This window comes from Seriola dumerili, unplaced genomic scaffold (assembly GCF_002260705.1).
Source record: "Seriola dumerili isolate Sdu_G_001 unplaced genomic scaffold, Sdu_1.0 BDQW01000003.1, whole genome shotgun sequence".
Lineage (NCBI taxonomy): Eukaryota > Metazoa > Chordata > Actinopteri > Carangiformes > Carangidae > Seriola > Seriola dumerili.
Window position 1 is genome coordinate 15,366,791 of NW_019174258.1, and position 19,518 is coordinate 15,386,308.

General features: G+C 40.0%; 1 protein-coding gene across 2 annotated transcripts in view; it reads left to right on the top strand.

Moving 5' to 3' along the window:
- LOC111219723 (plakophilin-3-like) overlaps positions 1-18,326 on the top strand; it is a 36,294-nt gene extending 17,968 nt beyond the window's left edge. For both annotated transcript variants that reach the window (XM_022742460.1, XM_022742471.1), the window contains exons 4-13: positions 209-332; positions 2,033-2,237; positions 2,393-2,552; positions 4,307-4,415; positions 4,920-5,084; positions 6,560-6,739; positions 6,884-7,037; positions 7,784-7,979; positions 8,301-8,388; positions 16,347-18,326. In XM_022742460.1, coding sequence (XP_022598181.1) covers positions 209-332; positions 2,033-2,237; positions 2,393-2,552; positions 4,307-4,415; positions 4,920-5,084; positions 6,560-6,739; positions 6,884-7,037; positions 7,784-7,979; positions 8,301-8,388; positions 16,347-16,388 — 1,423 coding nt within the window. In that variant the 3' untranslated portion in view covers positions 16,389-18,326. The remainder of the gene's footprint in view (positions 1-208; positions 333-2,032; positions 2,238-2,392; positions 2,553-4,306; positions 4,416-4,919; positions 5,085-6,559; positions 6,740-6,883; positions 7,038-7,783; positions 7,980-8,300; positions 8,389-16,346) is intronic.
- Positions 18,327-19,518: the final 1,192 nt, after the last annotated feature.

The window sequence follows — 19,518 nt, forward strand, 5'->3', positions numbered from 1 at the left end:
TGTTTACCTTAAGATTTAGCTAAAACATCTGGGCCACCAGGGGCTTGGATCAGATTTATCTTTATATTGAACTATTTCTTGTTCACTTTTTCTGATTTCGTGGACAAAATAACTAATTAATGACTGGAAAGAATAATCAACAGATTACTGTAATACACCTCTTTGCGTTTGTGTTTGTGTGTGTGTGTGTGTGTGTGTGTGTGTGTAGGATGCACGGTCTGGACATGGCTACAGCTGTCAGATATCTGTCTGAATCAGACACTGCCTTGCAAGTTCTGGGGGCTGCATACATACAACACCAATGTTACCATAGCAACGATGCCAAAAACCAGGTAACATGTTTGGTTATATGCCTGATATTTGGTGTATTATATATATATATATATATACTATATGTATCAGTGGCGGCTGCTGGTCTTATAAGGAGGGGAAGCTCATTTTCGGCCTACATCATAAAATGTGTCCGTTTATTTATATGTAAATTCGCAGAGTGACAGAAGAGAGTCGCCAAACACAACGCTAGTCGTTTTTAACAAAGACAAAGTCGCTGAGGATCAGTAACGTCTCCAGATCAACTCCAAACAACAGAATGAAAAACTTGAAAAATGCTCTGGTGGATGCTTATACTTCAAGATCGCTGATTTGCTCATTTCGCTGTCAATCAAAAAGGGACTCGGCCTCAGACAGATCATCCAATCATCATGCAGAAGCCGAGCGCCCTGGCCAGCCCACTGCCCCATACACCCCCAGAGACGCTGAGCGTCCGATGGGCGGGACAAAGCCCAGCATTTATCCAATGACCGTCTAGTTTCGCTGCAGTGGAACAACCCACTCTGTGCTTCCCCATTGAAGTCAGTAGACGCTCGGCGTCTACACTGTGTAAAGCACTGTGGCGCTGTGGGGATGAATAACAAGGAAGTCATGTCGGTTACCTGTGATAAGTAGCTGATTCTGAACAAAAGATGAATGTGTTCTAGCACATATTTAGTCAATGAAATGTACACACAACAGTAGATATTTGATCACTTATTTTGTTGATATTTTAGGGGAAGCTGAGCTTCCCTTGCAGTCTTAGAGCAATCGCCACTGATATGTATGTATGTATTTGATTGTCCATTTATGTGTCCATATGTGTGTTGTCACAAGCATTGGTAAGCTGGGTCCAAGCACATTGTTTTGACCTATATGGATTAAACAACAACTAAGTACAAGAGTCACGATGTGTGTGAACAGAGTCAGGGAGAGAGAGAGGAAGAGCGACTATCAGTTCAGGTTAGGACATGTTGTTTATAAAGATTTGTACAAATACTTTCAGAGTTTTGAAAGTTACTTGATTGTACACATTCTGAATAAAGTAGAGTGACTTTTGAACATTGGTTCAGTGAAACAAAGTTTTGTTACGAGTTGAGGTCAAATTGACACACAGTATCAAGATAAAAATTCATTTCTTCTGTGTGACATAATTCAGAATGGCGGAAATGATGCAAAATTATCCACAGAATCCAGGGAAGAAATAATTTTCTTTCTAGCGTGTGTAGTTTGAACGCTATCTGCAAAAATGTAGAAATGGTTATTGTGGCACCGCCATGAGGTCAGTCAGTTGTGGGTAACTTCTTGAACGTCTTGCCAAGTTTGGTGTCGATAAATGTTTCACAGTTACAGACACTTTCAGTGGAGAATAATAACATCGAGAGAAAGTAGTTCCTGAATAAACTGTGAGTGAGCTGCTAAGTGCTCCCTGGCGTCTTTCTGATTAGGAGACTGCAGTCTTAACCACAGAGGCAACTCAGCCCACAGAAAGAAACATATCAAGATCACATTTTCATGAGGAGATGTGTAATTAGCCATAAAATAAAGCTTTAGCTCTGTCAACAGTTAAGAATGATGATGTACTGTTTGCTCACACCACGGTAAAATTAAAGGGGAATCTGCAAGTTGAAGAAAGCAAATTAAAGTCAGGTGAAAGCAGTGTACAGTCTTGTGAACATTTTAAAGTTTGAGTGGAGTCTGTAGCCTGATGTACGTCTTTCAGGTCCGTGCGCTGCACGGTGTTCCAGCTCTGGTTCAGCTCTTCACCAGTGAGAACCGAGAGGTGCAGCGTTATGCCACCGGCGCCACGCGGAACCTCATCTACGAGAACAGTGACAACAAGGTGGCGCTCATCAATGCCGGTGGAGTGACGCGTCTCGTCAGCATCCTGAGCGAACCAGACGAGGAGCTTCGAAAGACCATCACAGGTAGTAATGGTCTTCTGGTTTCACACTGAATTGAACCATGGTTATGAGTTTGTATCCATGGACTGATGATTCAGTGATTTATCTTTATCTACAGTTTGTATTACCATCTTAAATTCGTTATTCAGACAATGAATCAAAACCTTTTGTGGCTGCAGGTGTCCTGTGGAATCTGTCCTCCAGAGACAACCTGAAGGAGAAGTTGTCCAAAGAAGCTTTACCAGAGCTGACAGAAAAAGTACTGATTCCTCTGTGCAACAGCATCCCACTGAACCCATCTGAGAGGGAGATCTTCTACAACACCACCGGCTGCCTCAGGTGACTCCAGAGAAGACGCTGCTCAGTCTGTTACCTGTGCCTCACACTGGTTTGAATGTTGCACGAGTTAATCTGTGGATATCGTGGTAAAACATTCAGACGTTGTTGTTTGCTAATGAGCATGACACACACAAAGTACAGATGAGGCTACTGGAAGTGATTCATTCTACAGCAGAGTGATGAAAAGTCAGAGAGTCACATGTTCGTTAAACCAGAGACAGTTGAGAAAGGAGACGGTTGACTTTCAGTTATTTCCCATAACTGTGTCACATGGGTTTCTCCACCTCCCCGCCCCTTTAGGGCTTCAGCAGCAGGTGGGAGTCTATTCATTCCAACGGGAGAAGTGAACATGTTCACAGATTATGACAGATTCTTTAGCCTTCTTTAGCATTCTTTTATTTCTTTGCTTAATAATATTATTGCTATTATCATTTAACTGTTTTTGGAGGGAAAACAGAGTATTATTAGACTGATATGATCTGCTACTGGATTGATCAGATATTAAGATAGCAGATAAAAACGAGCGGTAAAATCAGGTGCATGTTCATATTGTATCTGGTGTTGTTATGTTTTGACATGAAGAAGCAATCACGACCACTTAGGTGACAGGAAGTGTATCCCATTTTATACCATTGGCGCTGCCTGTAATGCGTATCTTCTGTATAGAGTATCTTTGTTTAAAATAGCTGTGAAGTCTGACATCTACTAGTAAATGCAGGGTGATGTGTTCAGGAAAGAGGTACAGGTGCTGGGCCAATTAACCTTTCAAGATAACCAGCTGAAAGTGAATGGATGGATAAAATTAACCTCACACTGGGTATTTTTTGATAAATATAGTACAGTTGCCATGAGCTTGTTTCTGTTATTATAGAGATGTGAGGAATACAAATACAGACTGATGGGAACACAAAAGCGCAACAATGAGGCAGCAGAGTCTCAAAGAAAGCTCAGTTTACTGAAGTCACAAAGCAGGTAATCAGGCAAACAAATCCAGTGGCGAGCAGGCAGGAGATCAAAGGTCCAAAAACAGACAGGCTAGGTCAGAAACAGGCAGATTAGGCAGCACAGGGCCAGTAATGCTGGACCACTTGGCAGTAAGACAAAAGTCAATCTGGCAGAGGGCAAGGGAAAACGGACTGGTATATATATTGAGGGACTGATGAGAGAAGGAGCCACAGGTTTGGAGATGGGCAGGGAAAACCAGGTCAAGGTGATGAGCAGAGTGCATGGTCTAATTGGGAGGCAGGATCTGAAATGACAGGAATGTTAGTGATGAGACAACACAACTAGGTGAAAACAAACTAAGATTTGGAGGGATTCATGTCAAGAGATGCCACTACCAGAGGACCGAGCCAGAGTTAAGAACAGAGCTGTTTCTTTTGAAAACAAAACCATTTATTGAACCAGCTCTTTATTCATTGAATCACTCTAAAGTATTTAAATCTTTTTACAATCTCTTTACACTGACATTACATATTGCAGCTTTCATGCTCTGTAGCAGAATTTTAGATGTCTTATCTCAACGTACAATTCGGTATATATGATAAATGCTACATATGAACCTGATTCTTCATTTTTATCATATGCAACTGAAACTACATTCAGGTTACGCCTTATAAAGCATGATTGAGTCCCTGAGGATAAAACCTTAACAAATAAAACCTGTGTGTGTGTGTGTGTGTGTGTGTGTGTGTGTGTGTGTGTGTGTGTGTGTGTGTGTGTGTGTGTGTGTGTGTGTGTGTGTGTGTGGACAGGAACTTGAGCTCAGTGAATGAGAGGACGAGACAGAAGATGAGAGACATGCGAGGCCTGGTGGACTCTCTGGTGTCCTACATTGAACAAGAGGAGAAGGGTGATGACAAGGTAAAAGGATAAAAAAACTCCTGCACTCAGTACTTTTTGACTTTGCTACACCGTACATAGTAATCATCTGAATCAAGCGTCTGACCTGCTGCCAGCAACCTTTGTGAAACTGAAAGTGATGCTCAGTGACGCCTAAAAGAAGAAGTTGGGATCAGAATTTGATCAGATTTATTTTTAGCTGACCTATAATTAGGGTCAGGATCAGCTCAGCTCTTGTTCCTATTGAACACGTCAATCTATAATAATTAGTGCGAAATTGAGGACATAGTTGAAAGCTGTTGTGAAACTGCTGCTATCAACTACTTTCAATGGAAAGTAGCTAAAGACCAGTCGAAAGGTCGCTAAATGTCACTTTGATGACATTATACACCAGTTTACATATTTGTGACATCATTGTGTCCTGTTTTCATTCAGCCTAGTGTTAGCCAGTTTCAGCCCTTTCTCTGTTTGCCTTTCTCCTTCTCTCTGTGCCTCCACTCTCTCTCTGTCTCTCTTGATGTTCAGGGTTTGGAGAATTCTTTGTGTGTGATGAGGAATCTGTCCTACCAGCTCTACACAGAGCTTCCTCCCTCAGTCCGACTCCGTCTGGAGGGACAAACGAGAGCTTCCGCCTCCAGGGAGAACACGAGCATCGACTGCTTTACTCTTTACAGCAAAAAAAACACTGAGGTAAAATTCATCATACTGTCACCAATTATTAAATCAGCTGAAATCCTAAATAATGAATTCCAGGATATTCAAACATCCTTAAAAGGTACAATGATCAATATTTTTATATTAAGAGGGGGTGAAATGATTATGTGTGTGTGAGGGGGGTCTTCAAGTGACAAACCCACAGAGAACTTCCTAACTCTCAGTTTTTTTATCAGTTTATTTTGGAATTATATTCAACACTAATTCTCATGTTGCTCTGTGTCTGGTAGATGTGTTAATAGACAACTGTGTTCTGTGACTTTAAAAGGTGATAATATGTTAATGTTGATTTTAGACCTTCTTCCCTTTCTTCTTGTCTTAAAATACAAGGTATAGAGTTAATGGCCAGTTCCTGTAACTAGAAAATCAGACACAAATCAGACATTTTTCTTTACGTTTATATATTAGCAGTATACTGAGAAGACTCCAGTGCAATATCACTACATGTTAAATGATTCAAAATTGTACGATCTTACAATAATTGTATTATGATAATGGTATGTTTTTAATGTTTATTTGAAATGTAGAGGATTTCAGGAGAGAGCGAACGTGTAAGATAATTGAAATTAAGGGCTTTAAAGTGCAACCTCACTGCAACAAATGTAATTACATCTGTGATTTCCAGTTAAGGTTAATTTAATGAACAATGTTATAAAATAACCTGTGAACACCACATTCCTCACTTTAAATCTTGCGTTGTGTCCATATAAGGAACTGCCTGAACAAGTAAGAAACCAGACTGTTAGACTTCAGAAAGATGGAGGGATACAAGAGCATCAGTAGATGACTGAACAGAAGCTGAAACACAGGTGCAGCAGGTTAGCAGGTATAGGAAGAGCTGCACTACCAATAACAGAAGGCACAGTGACTGTTCTCCAAAAATGATGCCACACACAATTTGCAATGCTAACACAAAGGCCAGTGCCTCTGACTTGGTGCGAGGATTATCTGTGGAAATTGGTGTCTCAGTGACTGCGTCCAAAAAGAAAATCAGAAATTACAAAACAGCAAAAAACTGCAAGAGTAGACTTGATGAAAAGAGGTCTGATGAATATCAGCCTGTTGGACAGATTTGACTTTGGAATTTATGGCCTCCAGTTTCCCACCGGAAACTGGCTTTAATAGCTGATAACACCATGGTGGTGTGTGTTTCCTTGTTGTTTGTCCACACCTTCAGACTGGGTGTGTCCATCCTGGTGTGTGTGTGTGTGTGTGTGTGTGTGTGTGTGTGTGTGTGTGTGTGTGTGTGTGTGTGTGTGTGTGTGTGTGTGTGATAAATATTCTGCCTCTTCTCCACATCATCTAGCAGAGCACACAGATGCACAGTCCCTATAACACTATAATAAAACAAGAGAAAAACTTGAATCAGAAAACTGATATGAGAAAACCGAATGTACTGTATGTTATTATACAATAAATCATTTTTTTCTCTGTCTCCTTCTCCATGGCAGCGTAACCAGAACCTGTCCATAATGTCTGAGGTGTCCCGACAACCTAAAGGGTCTGAGTGGCTTTGGCACCCTAAGGTGGTGGCGCTGTACAAGCTTGTTCTAGAAAACAGGGACATCAGCTCCACTAGCCGCGAGGCTGCTATAGGAGCGCTGCAGAATATCACCACAGGAGACACCAGGGTAGGCTCTCAACGTCATAGACATATTAACTATGTATATATTTAGATTTTGAAATTATCTGTCTATTTTTTTGTTGCTTTTGGATTCACAATCAGCAAGAGAATCTCGGTAGAGGCTCATGTGATCTGTGTCCCTCTCTGACAGTGGTCATCAGTAATGAGTGGTGTAGTGATGGAACAAGAGAGGATGCTGCCCATCCTGCTGGATCTGTTAGACACCAACAGTGACATGGAGCTGAGGTCTTTGACCGGCCTGCTCAGAAATCTGGCCAGACACTCCAACAACAAGGACCACACGGGTAAGACACATACTAGAGGGTGTTCCCGTCTTCTTTGGGCTAGAAACTCTCCCACTCAGATCTCTCTACTTTTTTATGATTCATTGTGTGGTAACAGATTTAATTGTAAATGGATAAGATTTCTGCCGATCAATCTACATCCAATAATCCATAGTCACAAAGTGAAAACATGTTTTTGGTTTTTGCAAATTTATTGAAAATCAAAAACAGAAATCTCACATTTACAAAAAATATTCAGAGCCTTAATTCAGTAGTTTGTAGAAGCTCCTTTGGCAGCAATTACAGCTTTGAATCTTCTTGTGCACAGTCTGACAGTCAGAGGACCAAGCCCCTTCGTCCCCAGTTACTCAGTTTGGCTGGATGGACAACTCTAGGAAGAGTCCTGGTGTTTCTAAACTTCTTCCAGTTCACAATTATTGAGGCCACTGTGCTCCTGGGAAAACTCCAACTTAGGAACATTATGGGTCTTCCCAAATATTGAATATTATAAAGGGACAGATGCCAATTTGGTAACTAACAATATGTAGATGGTTTTATTCTTCCTTTCACAAAAATAGGAGAATTCGAAGTTCAGTTTGAGGTTACTCCTGGGTTCTTGTACATTAACAAACGATAAGAACATGAATTATGTGAAACACCAAACTCACAGAGGTGGACCTTTTCAAAGGATGAAATTACAGAAAGGTCAGAGCATTTATCCACAAACAGTTCTGTAAGACAGACACCCTTCCTCTTTGTCCTTGCAGCAAAGAACATGGTGAACGTTCTGGTGTCCAAGCTTCCGAGCGATGGTCTTCAGAAAACACCATCCAGCGAGGTGGTGGTCAACATCTGTGGAGCCCTCAATCACCTGGTCGCCTGCAGCTCCATAGCAGCACGTGACATCTCGTACTTCAACGGCCTGCCCAAACTGGTCGGCATTAAGTCATTCCATGATAGCAGGTAGGACTGACTTCCACTGTAATACTAAAAACAGAGCTGCTGCTGGAGGAGTAAACATTAACTCACCAATAATGTTCTATAACCTATGAAACTGTTTTTTAGAAAGAAGCCTTTTCCTCATGCTCCTTATACCAGAGCTGTAACCTCTCAGTGACCACAGTGTTTCCTGTTTATGACTTTCCTATCCCTTTTAACCACAGGTCACACAAAAATAGAACCTTTTGCTAATTTGTTCGTGATTATCACTGAGTTTCTCCCCTCTGTTTATGTTCTGGTATTTCCTCCTTGTTTCTAATTGTCTGTCACTGTGTCTTGTTTCAGCTCTGGGAGTCTGAAAGCTTCCAGAGCGGCCTCAACTGTCCTCTGCAACATGTTCCAGTACAACAAGCTGCACAAAGACTACAAACTGGTGAGATCCACAGCTGCTGATATCAGACATTCTACAAAATAATTTAAATATCATATATACACAGCTGCAAACACATCATCTTTGTGAAATCATGGTTCAGGCCAAAACGGAGAAAAAGGGGAGCAACTAGTTTATGTCTTTATTGATGATTAATGAGACGATTTTTTTTATTTTTATATTATTAATTGTTTGGCCTATAAAATTTCAGGTAATCATGAAAATGCTTTCCATAATTTCCTGGAGCCTAATTTAATGTCTTCCAATTAATCCAAAGTCCAAAGAGAGAATTTCTTGGGGCATCGAGGAGGCAGAGGTGAACACTGGCAGTGACCTCTTTCACATTACAAATAGTTATCTGAGCCATTGTTAATATAAAGATATTGATTAGTGCAGCTTTAACAACTTCAACAAGTCCTGTTTGGACATCAAGCCACCAACCAATACAATTAAATGTTGCAAGTAGAAGATTGACTTTAACTCTTTTCCATTTTATAAATTTAAATGTCAGCTTGGATTTGAATGTAGGGCTCCATGTCATAGTGCATCTATGTGACCTCACACTAGGGCTGAACAATTAATCCAAATGTTATTGAAAACACAATATGGCCAAGTCCAATATCCAAATCACAGGAGCTGCAGGTTTTTGATGAAGGTAAAATGTGTCATAATATACCATGAATGAACCAATGTGTTGCTACAGACATGCCACCTACAGATCATAAGGGAACATCAAGGGAAAAATCACGTCATCATCATTTTATCATTTTTTTCTGGGAAAATGAAAATGCAAAAATTACCAGTGCCAATTACATTGTGACTCATATCGTAATATCTTTCAAAATAATTGTAATGTGTTGTATATACGGTTCAGCCCCACCTCACACCTCATACAATTTTTGTATAGTGGAAGTAAGTGTTTCACCCCATGCTGACAGTGGATCAGCCACTGGTTTGAAGCACTTCAGAGATGATTTGGAAGCATTGTGAACCAGTCATGGCACCAGAGCTTGTTTAAACTGCACCAAACAGGTTCAATAAAAAGCTCTCTCCGCAGAGCTGAAGGGTTTTTGTTGGGCAGCAGCAGTGAGCGCTGTTATCTCTGTGTGTGTCTGCTTCTCTCAGTGTCACAGAAGAAGAACCATTCTTCAGTTTTCTTAAGATGAGTTCTCTGACAGTGACTGGAAGCAGCCAAAACATCATTAATTCCATTCAGTGGTCTCTGCAGTGCTGTCTACTGACCTGGAGTCACCTTACTGAGATGTTCTGGGTAAAATGAAATTGAGGCTCAAACAAAAGATCACAAAAGTCTTCAGTAAAATTTTTGGCCTCCAGTGTTTGTAAGACAGGCTTCCAAGACATTAACTCTACCCATTATATCTAGGCAAGGGGTCCTGCTTTCTTCCACGGCTGGTGGTGATTTCTGGCTCAGTGTTTGGCTCAAGTCTCAGACTCAGTATCTGTTTTCCCAGTGAACCCTGGCACTTTCCCAGCATGCCCCCCACCTGCACTTGTATACTGTTAACAAAGATAAAAACCTGTGACAACAAAGATGGAAAATACCACAAACTAACTTTGAAGTATCACCATTCAAAAAAACATCTACACTCTCAAACACTAGCAATTAGAACCAACTCCACATCAGTGCAATAAATCGATTCTGCGTGTTTGTTTTGACACCACTGTACACATTCACTGTAACTGTGATTCCCTGTGAGCAGGCCTGCCATATAAGCTTGAGGTTGTAGTTTACACCCACACCTACAGTGCTGGGGATATACACATTTGTGATCAGAAAGAAAACAATACATCAGAAACACTCTAGTTTGCAGGCTAAATGGTGAAGCTGCAACTTTTGGGACTCGCTGTCTCGACACCTACAGTGAACTGAGATAATCCACACGCACATACATCATCTTAATGCTTGTTGAATAGTCTCGTGCCTTCCACACTGTGTAGTGTTATGCTCATGAAATCATTGGTTCAAAGCTCAGTTTGAACTCAGACTCTCTTGTAATTAACTGCAAGCCTAACTTAACACCAACAGTGTCTTTGATAATTAAATGATATTGGACTTTGTCTATTAGTTCTTAATGTAGCCACTGCTATAGAGAGCCAAAGTGAATTTCCAACTTCGCAAGACATTTGGAAGACGTTGGATTTTGGTTACTCAACAACACAATTTAAGACCAACAAAATATCAACATCAGTTGTCATTAGGGCTGCACAATTAATCGAAATATAATTGAAATCGCAATATGGCCAAGTGCAACATCCAAATCACAGACGCTGCAATTTTTTTGATAAAGGTAAAATGTGTCACAACATTGTTGTGCTTTGTGGGCACCATATATGTTGTGGTGCTATAGAGATGCCCCGGCCTACAAATCACATTCTCTGGTTGTAAAGAAACTGTTCAGTACAGACCCAACAAAAATCACATCATTTTTTTTTTTTTTTCAGTGAAAAATTAAATGCAAAACTGATCATTCCAACTGAAATTTCAAATGTAATGTAATGCAAATGTAAATATTTAAATGTAAAAATAATTGCAATATGATTTTACACATACATGTAGTTCAAACATTCCTGTGCTCTGGCTAACGTTCATCTCTCAAATACATTTTGTCTAGAAATCAAATAATCTGTTGTGATGATAATATCTTTCATTTGAGAAAATGTGCAACACTATTCAACAAATTACTGTCTATGTCAGTCAGACGAAATTATTTTATTTGGCCAACAGTTAATCAGTTTATGCCTCTGTTCACTATTTGGCACCTAAACACTAATAACAACGGTTCACCCTGAAAACATCTTTGCCTTAATGTTTTTATCAAATCAAAACATTATCAAACAGACAGTGTCTTAGCAACATGTATTCAGGGAGGGGGTATATTGGGTGAATTGCCTATCCGCAGGGAGTTTGAGAGTGTGAGAGAGAGCAAGCAGACAAAGGATTATGAGCAAGAAGCAGGAGACTGAGTTTCCGTCTTGGCCTCTAATTTCTTGGCAGATCTCGTTATACTCGCTCGCTCCTAATGCTGAGATCTGAGAGCTGAAGTGTGGTTGTATGCAGCACGGTAGCAGAGAAAGAAACAAAGACAGAGGGAGCATGCAGGATCTGAACTGAATTCCCCAGATGTCAGCTGTACTTGGCGATCGTGCTTGTGAGCAACCAGATGTGTGACTGTCCATCTTTTCCACCAAATAGCACAGAGCAGATTCTGCTGGAGGTGTACAGCTGTTTTTATTTGCTCTTCAGCTAGGGTGGGTGAATGTGAATGTTCAAAGTTCTGTGATTTTTGGATTCAGATGCAGACACGCACAAAGGCAGTGAAGATACTCAACAAAGGTCCAAAACTTGGAAGTAGGCAGGAGCACTGGGGAAAAACACAGGGAACAAGATCAGAAACCAGACGGGAACAAAAACAGTAACTACAAGCAGGAAAGTAAAAACACTGGAGAATGATGCAGGAGTAAAACAGATCCAACAAATAGCGAGGAGAACACAAAGACTAAATACACAAGGAGGGGAGGTAACAGGACACAGGTGCAATAGATTAGGGTGGGGCGGGTAATCAAAGAAGCGGGAGGCAAGAAATAAGACAACAAAATAAGGAAAGTAATTTCAAAATAAAACAGGAAACAGAGTCCAGGCAGATTGAGACAGTGAAGCCCCTACACTGTAAAATGTAAAAATATTTTTGACCACTCCTGTTCACTTACACAAATGTGTCCAAACAAATGCTTTTTGGGATGACTAGGTAACCAATACACCTCACAGTTATCTTGTGGGTAGCTAGGAGAGCAATCTCATATTAATTTAATTAAATACTATTTTGTGTAATTTTCCAAAGAATTGGATCCAGGTCTATTTTTTCACTTAAGCCCCTTTGCTCCAACAACGGTGAGGTGAGGAAGGTGTGGATGAAGAAGAACATTTGCCTGCATCTTTATCTCTCCACAGGTCTCTAGATGTAGGTGTGGTATTTACTGCTCTCTCTGCCACAGAGACAGAATGCTAGAACATTAAAGCCTTAGATAAAGCTTGAATCCAACTAGCATAGAGATTTTCCCCTATAGCTGTTATCTGTAATTGAAAAATATCAATTTTAATTAACCAATCATGATGGATGAAAAAAATAGCCAAACTCCTGCTAGAAAGATTAGTTGGATTAATTACAGTCTTTGCCTGTAGCATAACTTTAAATTAGATATTTAAGTGTATTAAAGTGTTAATTAACATATTATATTGATTTCATGATTGATTACAAATATTGTTTGGTATACATAATTGTCTTGGGTGATTGCTGTTGTCTTAAATGGCTTTTCTTACTGATTGACAACCTCACTAATCACGGTGTCCTGTTGGTGCAGTGGGACAGAGAAACCTGCAGTACTTAATGGTCCACATAACACAGAACCAAAAACAACATTGCACTGTTAATAAGATATTCTACACTGATACGTTTGAATGAAGACGGGAGTCTGGAGTTTGATGGAGAGCAGGATGTGTGGGTGTTGGCTGACATTGTTCTCTAAATTTTTATCTCCACCAGATGGTTTTCTGGTTTATGAATATACACATCTGCTTTTTAACCCACTTGACCTCCACTCCTCTCTTCCCATTGGTCCTGTTCCTGCCTCCCTCGCTCCGCTCTGAAGGCCTGGACCTTGTTGGCTTCTATCCATGCCTTATCTAGGGACACTTGGCTGTGCTAGTGCAAATATTTTCTCTGTAGCTGATACCAAATAGATCGCAGAGTCATGTCACACATTGGGAAATGAGTGGAAATGCAGATTTTACATTTTATTTTTTTATTACACATCAGCAGGTTTCAGAGAAAGCAGCTGGTGAAGATCTAGTCAAATTTGAATCATGCGAAATCTGTCTGGTGTTTTTACAGTAAACAGTAATGGAGTCAGAGGTTACTTGAAGAACTTAACATGTTATTATTGGAAGGTAAATAATCCACAGGACCCAAGTGTTCTTCATGTTTGATATAAACAGGGAGGGGAGGGGCTGGAGTCGAGACCATCCCAGCTGAGATTGGGTGACAGGCAGTGACACCCTGGAGAGGTCACTAATCAATCTCAGGGCTGACACACGCTCTCATTAACACCTGCAAATCAGAATGACCAATTAAGCTAAACTGTACGTCTTTGGACCGTCAAGTCAATTTATTTCTAGAGCACATTTACACAGCTTGAGCTGACCACAGTACTTTACAAATGATTAAAATAAATGAAAGCAAATAAAACAAATGTACAGAATAAGTAAAACACAAGGAAAGTATAGTAACTATACTGTATACAGAACATGTAAACATACTACTACTAGACTGTGGACAGAGATTTACTGTGAAGCGGTATTAACTGCTTTTTTGCCACTTTGAGGCAGCACAACAAACTGTAAATGCATCACTTAGCCTACATATTATACCTTATAAAGTTAATTTGACGAACGTGTTACCAAACAGATGCCTATTTACTCATGCAGCAGATACATGATCATTCATTGTGTCGCTCTGGTGAATGTAATCGGTCCAGTATTCACTCCCCTTATCTCCTTCTGTTGGTCTCCACCAACAACCCATGTTCATCAGCTGGTAGCTAACATTGTGTGTCTGTTGTGTTTGGTGTTGGGCAGCTGCTTTTGAAGTTACAGCTGAACAGCAGTTAGAGCATCTTTAACTTCTGTGACGTGAGCAGGTTGTTATTATGAGAGGGATTTTATCAAATTGTTCAAATCAATCTGAGGGAAACTTTTAAGATTTCAGTTACAGAAATGATCTCTTTTTGACTATTATTTGGCAAATACCAAGAGATAACAATTAACGCGAGGACACAGGATTAGGACTTGGGAAATGTATATTTTATTTCAGTGGGATGTGAAATGTTTTTGCTTGAAAACTGAACTAAAACAGTAAAGTTCTGGGCTGTAAAACCATAACAATGCTAAAGCACTGTAGAGCTGAGGGGAACTGTAGTTCTCTCAGCAGCTGGTTGATAATTCTGTGGCTTCATCTCTTCCAATGTCCCCATTCACATTATACATTGTAAATGATTCCAGTTTTAATATAAAGATATTGATTAAAGCAGCTTTAAAGGTGCTACCTGATTGATTACAGCATATTGTTGCTCTCCCATCAACTGTGTTGGATAAGGAAGAATTTAATAGTAGAAATTGATACAGATCCAAAGTGAGAGGATAACAGGATTACACCAGCCTGGACACGAACAAGTGAAGCAGCTCCTTTTTATAGAATGATCTTCTACCATCTTGCTGTGGACTGTCAGGCTGATTATACTTGTTAATACCTTACTCCTCTAATGCCTAATGGTAAGGGTTTCTTATTGTAAGAGTAAGAAAAATCCCTGTATCAAAACTACTCGTGCATGACTTTAAAGATTTAACAAGCCTAAAAACTTTTCTTTTTGTCTAACACAGTGACGACACTCCTCTACATCATGATCCCTGCTTCATCTCCTGGATATTCTACTTGTGTCTTTCATTGCTGGTGTCTAGTCTGGGCTTTGTTGAGTTTTAGTTTTTGTGTGACCACTCTCAGCAGGAATGGGTTTGTCTCTTTTGTGCCTTCTGAATGAAAGAGGAGTTTGGGTTGGCGGACATGGCGGTCACTGTTATGTTCCTCCTGTATGAAGCCAAAACAAAACAAAACTTCCTTCACACTCCGACTGTCTTCGCAAGTCACGGTGCAAACAAACCGGTCCAGAGCATCTGGTAAACCAGTGAACAGAACACCGTGAAACTTGCTGTGGCTGTTCATGGTTCCCAGAGAGCAAATCCATTCAATACTGTAACTGCCCATGAGCTCTTCTTTAGAGCCACACTCTGGACAAAATGAATATTTCCTCATCTTAAAAGAGACTGATCTGAACTTCACTGGGCCACCCCACCTTAAGAAACAGACCATAAGGAATGGGTGGGGCAGGTTTGTGCTGTTCCCCTTAGCTCTACAGAGCATTTTGTCTTTGAAGTCATTGTCTTGGTTTTGCAGACTGCAACTTCAAAACAATCCTCCAAATGAATACTAACGTTGCTCCGTATCTGCTGGGTGTATAAAAAAAAAAAAAAAAAAGGCAACATGTTTGCTGAAACAACTTTATAAGGTGATAATGTCGCTGATGATACTGTTAATGTTTCATTTTCAGCTTCTTCCACTGTCCCTGCAGTCAACACAAGTAATCAATACTGCTTTAACAAAAATAACTTTAGATTAATCAGTAGTAGGTCAACAAAAAGCCCTGGTTAATATAAAACATGTTGTAGCGGACTAGAATATACATTCAGCTAATAAGCAGGTGGATTCTTTATTTTTTCTTTCCTTGAACCCAGTCTTAGCCTGAACCCAACCAGTTATCTCTGTGATGCTTCACCATAACCCTAAGACTTCACCTCAGAACACAGCGCTATGTGAAACGCACTGGGAAACAGTGTTGTACAAAGGGGGAGGTCTTGTCTTTCATCAAGAATCACACACTGTATATAGTGAACTGTTGCAGGGTCACATTTGCAAAAGCTCGGTCCCCTTTGCATTTGAAGTAAGTTTAGTTTGTGGCTAAATGCAAAAATACAGAAATTGTGAAGGTTGAAAGTGTGGTCAGAATGGTCAGCAGTGTAGCCTTGGGTTTTCCTTTGTACTGCTTCATAGGTGATTAAAATAATTTAAAAATTGTTAAAAAAATGGAAGGTGTACTGACGTTAAAATCAGAGTAAACATAGCAGCAGAGTTTTAAACAATTTGTTCGTGATTAAAGACTCAAATATGCAGGTGAAAAGTTCATCGCGATAAATCTAGCCGGGAGGTGACTAACTGTGGTGGTACACTGTAGCACAAGCTGAGTGTAAATGTCACTGCATCATTCTTCTGGAACATGTTTACTGTGTTTTTGTTGTTGTTGTTGTATTCATATTGTTTCTCTGTGTTTTTCAGAAAGGATTTGCCAGACGAGACTTCACAGACGCCACCATCTAAACATGTGACATGATTCTTCCTGAGCTTCTGACCTCTGGATCAAAGCTGTTGTGAGGAAGGGAGCAGGAACAACAAAAGGCTTTAATGAGCTGATTATCTCACAGTGATCGACTTAAGGAAAGGGAAAAATGGACTGGATCGACTGGAGTGATGGACTTTGAGTTTGCCCTCTTGTAGATGGTTGTTAACTTGGCTTAGTTTGCAGAAGATTGACTGTCATGACGGGAACTTGATGGTTTCAACACATCAAAGTGGCTTCACCCCCAAAATTACCGTATACTGCGTGTGTGTGTGTGTGTGTATTAGGGTTTGACTGATATGGGTGTTTGCTGGCACTGACTCCATTTGTTTTGGACTGATGTTGCTGATGTTGCTGATATACAATGGTACACATACACACACACACACACACACACACACACACACACACATTAACTCAACATCTAGTCAGTGTGTGGAGTGTGGGTGAAGCAGTGTGGACAAAAGTGGAGAGTGTAGGTGGAAAAAAATGAGATAAAGAGAAACAGTGGAGCAGAGAGAGCAAAGTCAAACACTTTCAGGGCCCTGGGCACATTGCATCATCTCAAGTTCATTCTGTTTTAAAAACGAAGGAATTAAGCAATCATGCTATATAGAAAAGTATGGAAATATAGAAACTAAAGTCTTTTCTGTCAGGTGGAAGTACCTGAGCTTCTTGGTGATCAACAGATGTTCTGAGGAAACGCCAGGTGCAAAACAAAGACCTCAAACCTGCACCATAACTGTACATATTATTTCTTCTTCACATAGACTTAATTAGTGCATTGACTAACTCTTGAGACTGAAGATTCTTTGCTTCTTTTTTTTTTTTGGATGTTTTATGAAGAGGTATTTGTGTGTATTATTAAAACAGTAAACAGAAAAAATATATTTACACAAAACAGTAACAGTGTTCGCCGTTTGTTATAAATGTGTAGAGATTAGCCTGGATGTTAGAGTCCCAGTTGTGCCCTGACTTTGATGATGATCAGGTCAAAATTTGAATTTGGTTTGGTTTATGACCAAACACCTGCAAAACGAATGACATTTCCATCAGACTAGAGGTGTATGAACAAAAATTTATCGATGAATTTTCAAAGTGAACTGACTTTACTGACTCACCATTGTCAGTGAGCGAATCAGCAGCTTTTAGCAGTGGAGCTGGTGACTTGCAACACTGTTTGTACAGTAGGTCAGAAATAATAGGCTGCCGAGCAATTAACCTTATGTACAGTGCTGCACTGTATAGACTAGTTTTGTACTGAAATGAATGTGACAGTTTGCACTAGTAACAGATTGAACATGTTACTGTAGACAGTCGGAATTCACGCTGAACATCAGCCCGTGTGAATGTTATTGCTTTGTATCTACTGAAGTGCCTTACCTTACCTTGCCTTAGAGAGAAAATCCAACAACCTACATAGAAATGTCATTCCTAATTTCCACCGTTGTGGGACGGCGCTGATTAGCAAATCTTAGCATACTTACATGCTAAAATGATTAATACGGTAAACATTATCTGCTAAATATTAGCATGTTGGAATTTTTTATTGTGAGCACGTTTACATGCTAACTTTAGCATTTAGCTCAAAGCACCACTGTACTTACTGTAAGGCCTCAGAGTGTTTGTAGACAAATTCTCTATCTCAGATATTAACCATCAAACACATGGTTTAACCATTTACATTGAGTGTGTACAAATGAGCTGTTAGAGGGGTAGAGTTGCAGTTAGGTTTTAATCCACATTGAATCTAACACACACAGTATTAACCAATACACAGCAACGAAAAAGGATCTGGAATTTCCAATGAGGTAACTCATGACCTTGAAAACTATACTGTATGTGCAGTGGTATGGGTTTAAAGATGGTAAAAACAGTGTGTTATTTAAAAAAAAAACAAAAAAAAAAACAGACACTTATAGACAGACACTCTGCCCCATATGATCAGTCCAGTCAAAAAAAAAGTTGATTAAAAAGCTGAAGCCTCACAATAATTTCTGAACTGTGATGGGTGAATGACTCAAAGAGTAAACAAGGGGATTTCTGCGGATGGGTGTGTGGGAGAGACTTGGATTTTATCTGACAGAGGATACTTCAGATTCCGCAGAAGCTCCACAGCATTTAAATGGAAGGGAGGACAGGAGAAGGGAGGGGCTCAGCCAGACCTGGTTCTGCAGTGGGAAAAACACAAGAGAAGGGCTTCAACATAACCTGAAATAGAAAATGAGTAAATATTAAGAGTCCCACAAGGCTTAAAATACATCAATTATGCTGCTGGAAGTTATTTTCATGAACCTTTACATCCATTATCTTCCTTCAGTTTGTCAAGCAGGTTAAGCTGCACCAATGAAGACAAGAAGTTAGATCAGACAGACCAGCATCGTTTATGGAGTATGCAGTTGTTTTAAATGTGTTTTTTGTTATTTTGTCTCATAAATTGTTTCCCTTGTTCTGTAATTTTGTAGTCCACATATGCCAGTGAGTTTACTGGTCATATGCTGTTGTTACTCTACACAAGGCTATCTCCTTACTTAGGTTTTGATACTTTGAGAAAATAACCAATTAGATTTCTAAAACAGTGTCAGTTTATCCACGGAAATTTGCTCCTAATATGTTGAGACTGGAGGTCATCTCAGCAGCTTGTACTCCAGCTCCCAAGTAGACTGGCCTGTTTATGTGCACCTTCCTCCTGGGAAGAGGAGTCTTATTTCAACAAAGCCCTTTGGTGATTTACTGCTGGCTCTGCTGTCTAGTATTTTAATGTATCTTCCCCTTCCCTTGTGGAAGATAAACTTTGGTCTCAGAGTTGAAATATAATATTTGTTGTTGTCAGTTTGTCTGGAGGTAAAGGTGAAAACATAATAAATACATGTTTTATTTGACAGTTGAACAACAGTGTTGTTGTACCTCTATGGATCTTGGGGCTCTTATATGTTCAGATACTAGAGAGGTCCTGAGCCGATCTTAAGGATCAGTATTGGTGCTGATCCAGGCATAGGTTAATGGATCAGTATCAGCTAAAGTACCACAGCTCTAAATCCAGTCCTGTCATTACTGTACTCTGTGTTTTGTCCACCTCAGCCTGCTAGTGTTACAGCTCATGTTTTTTAA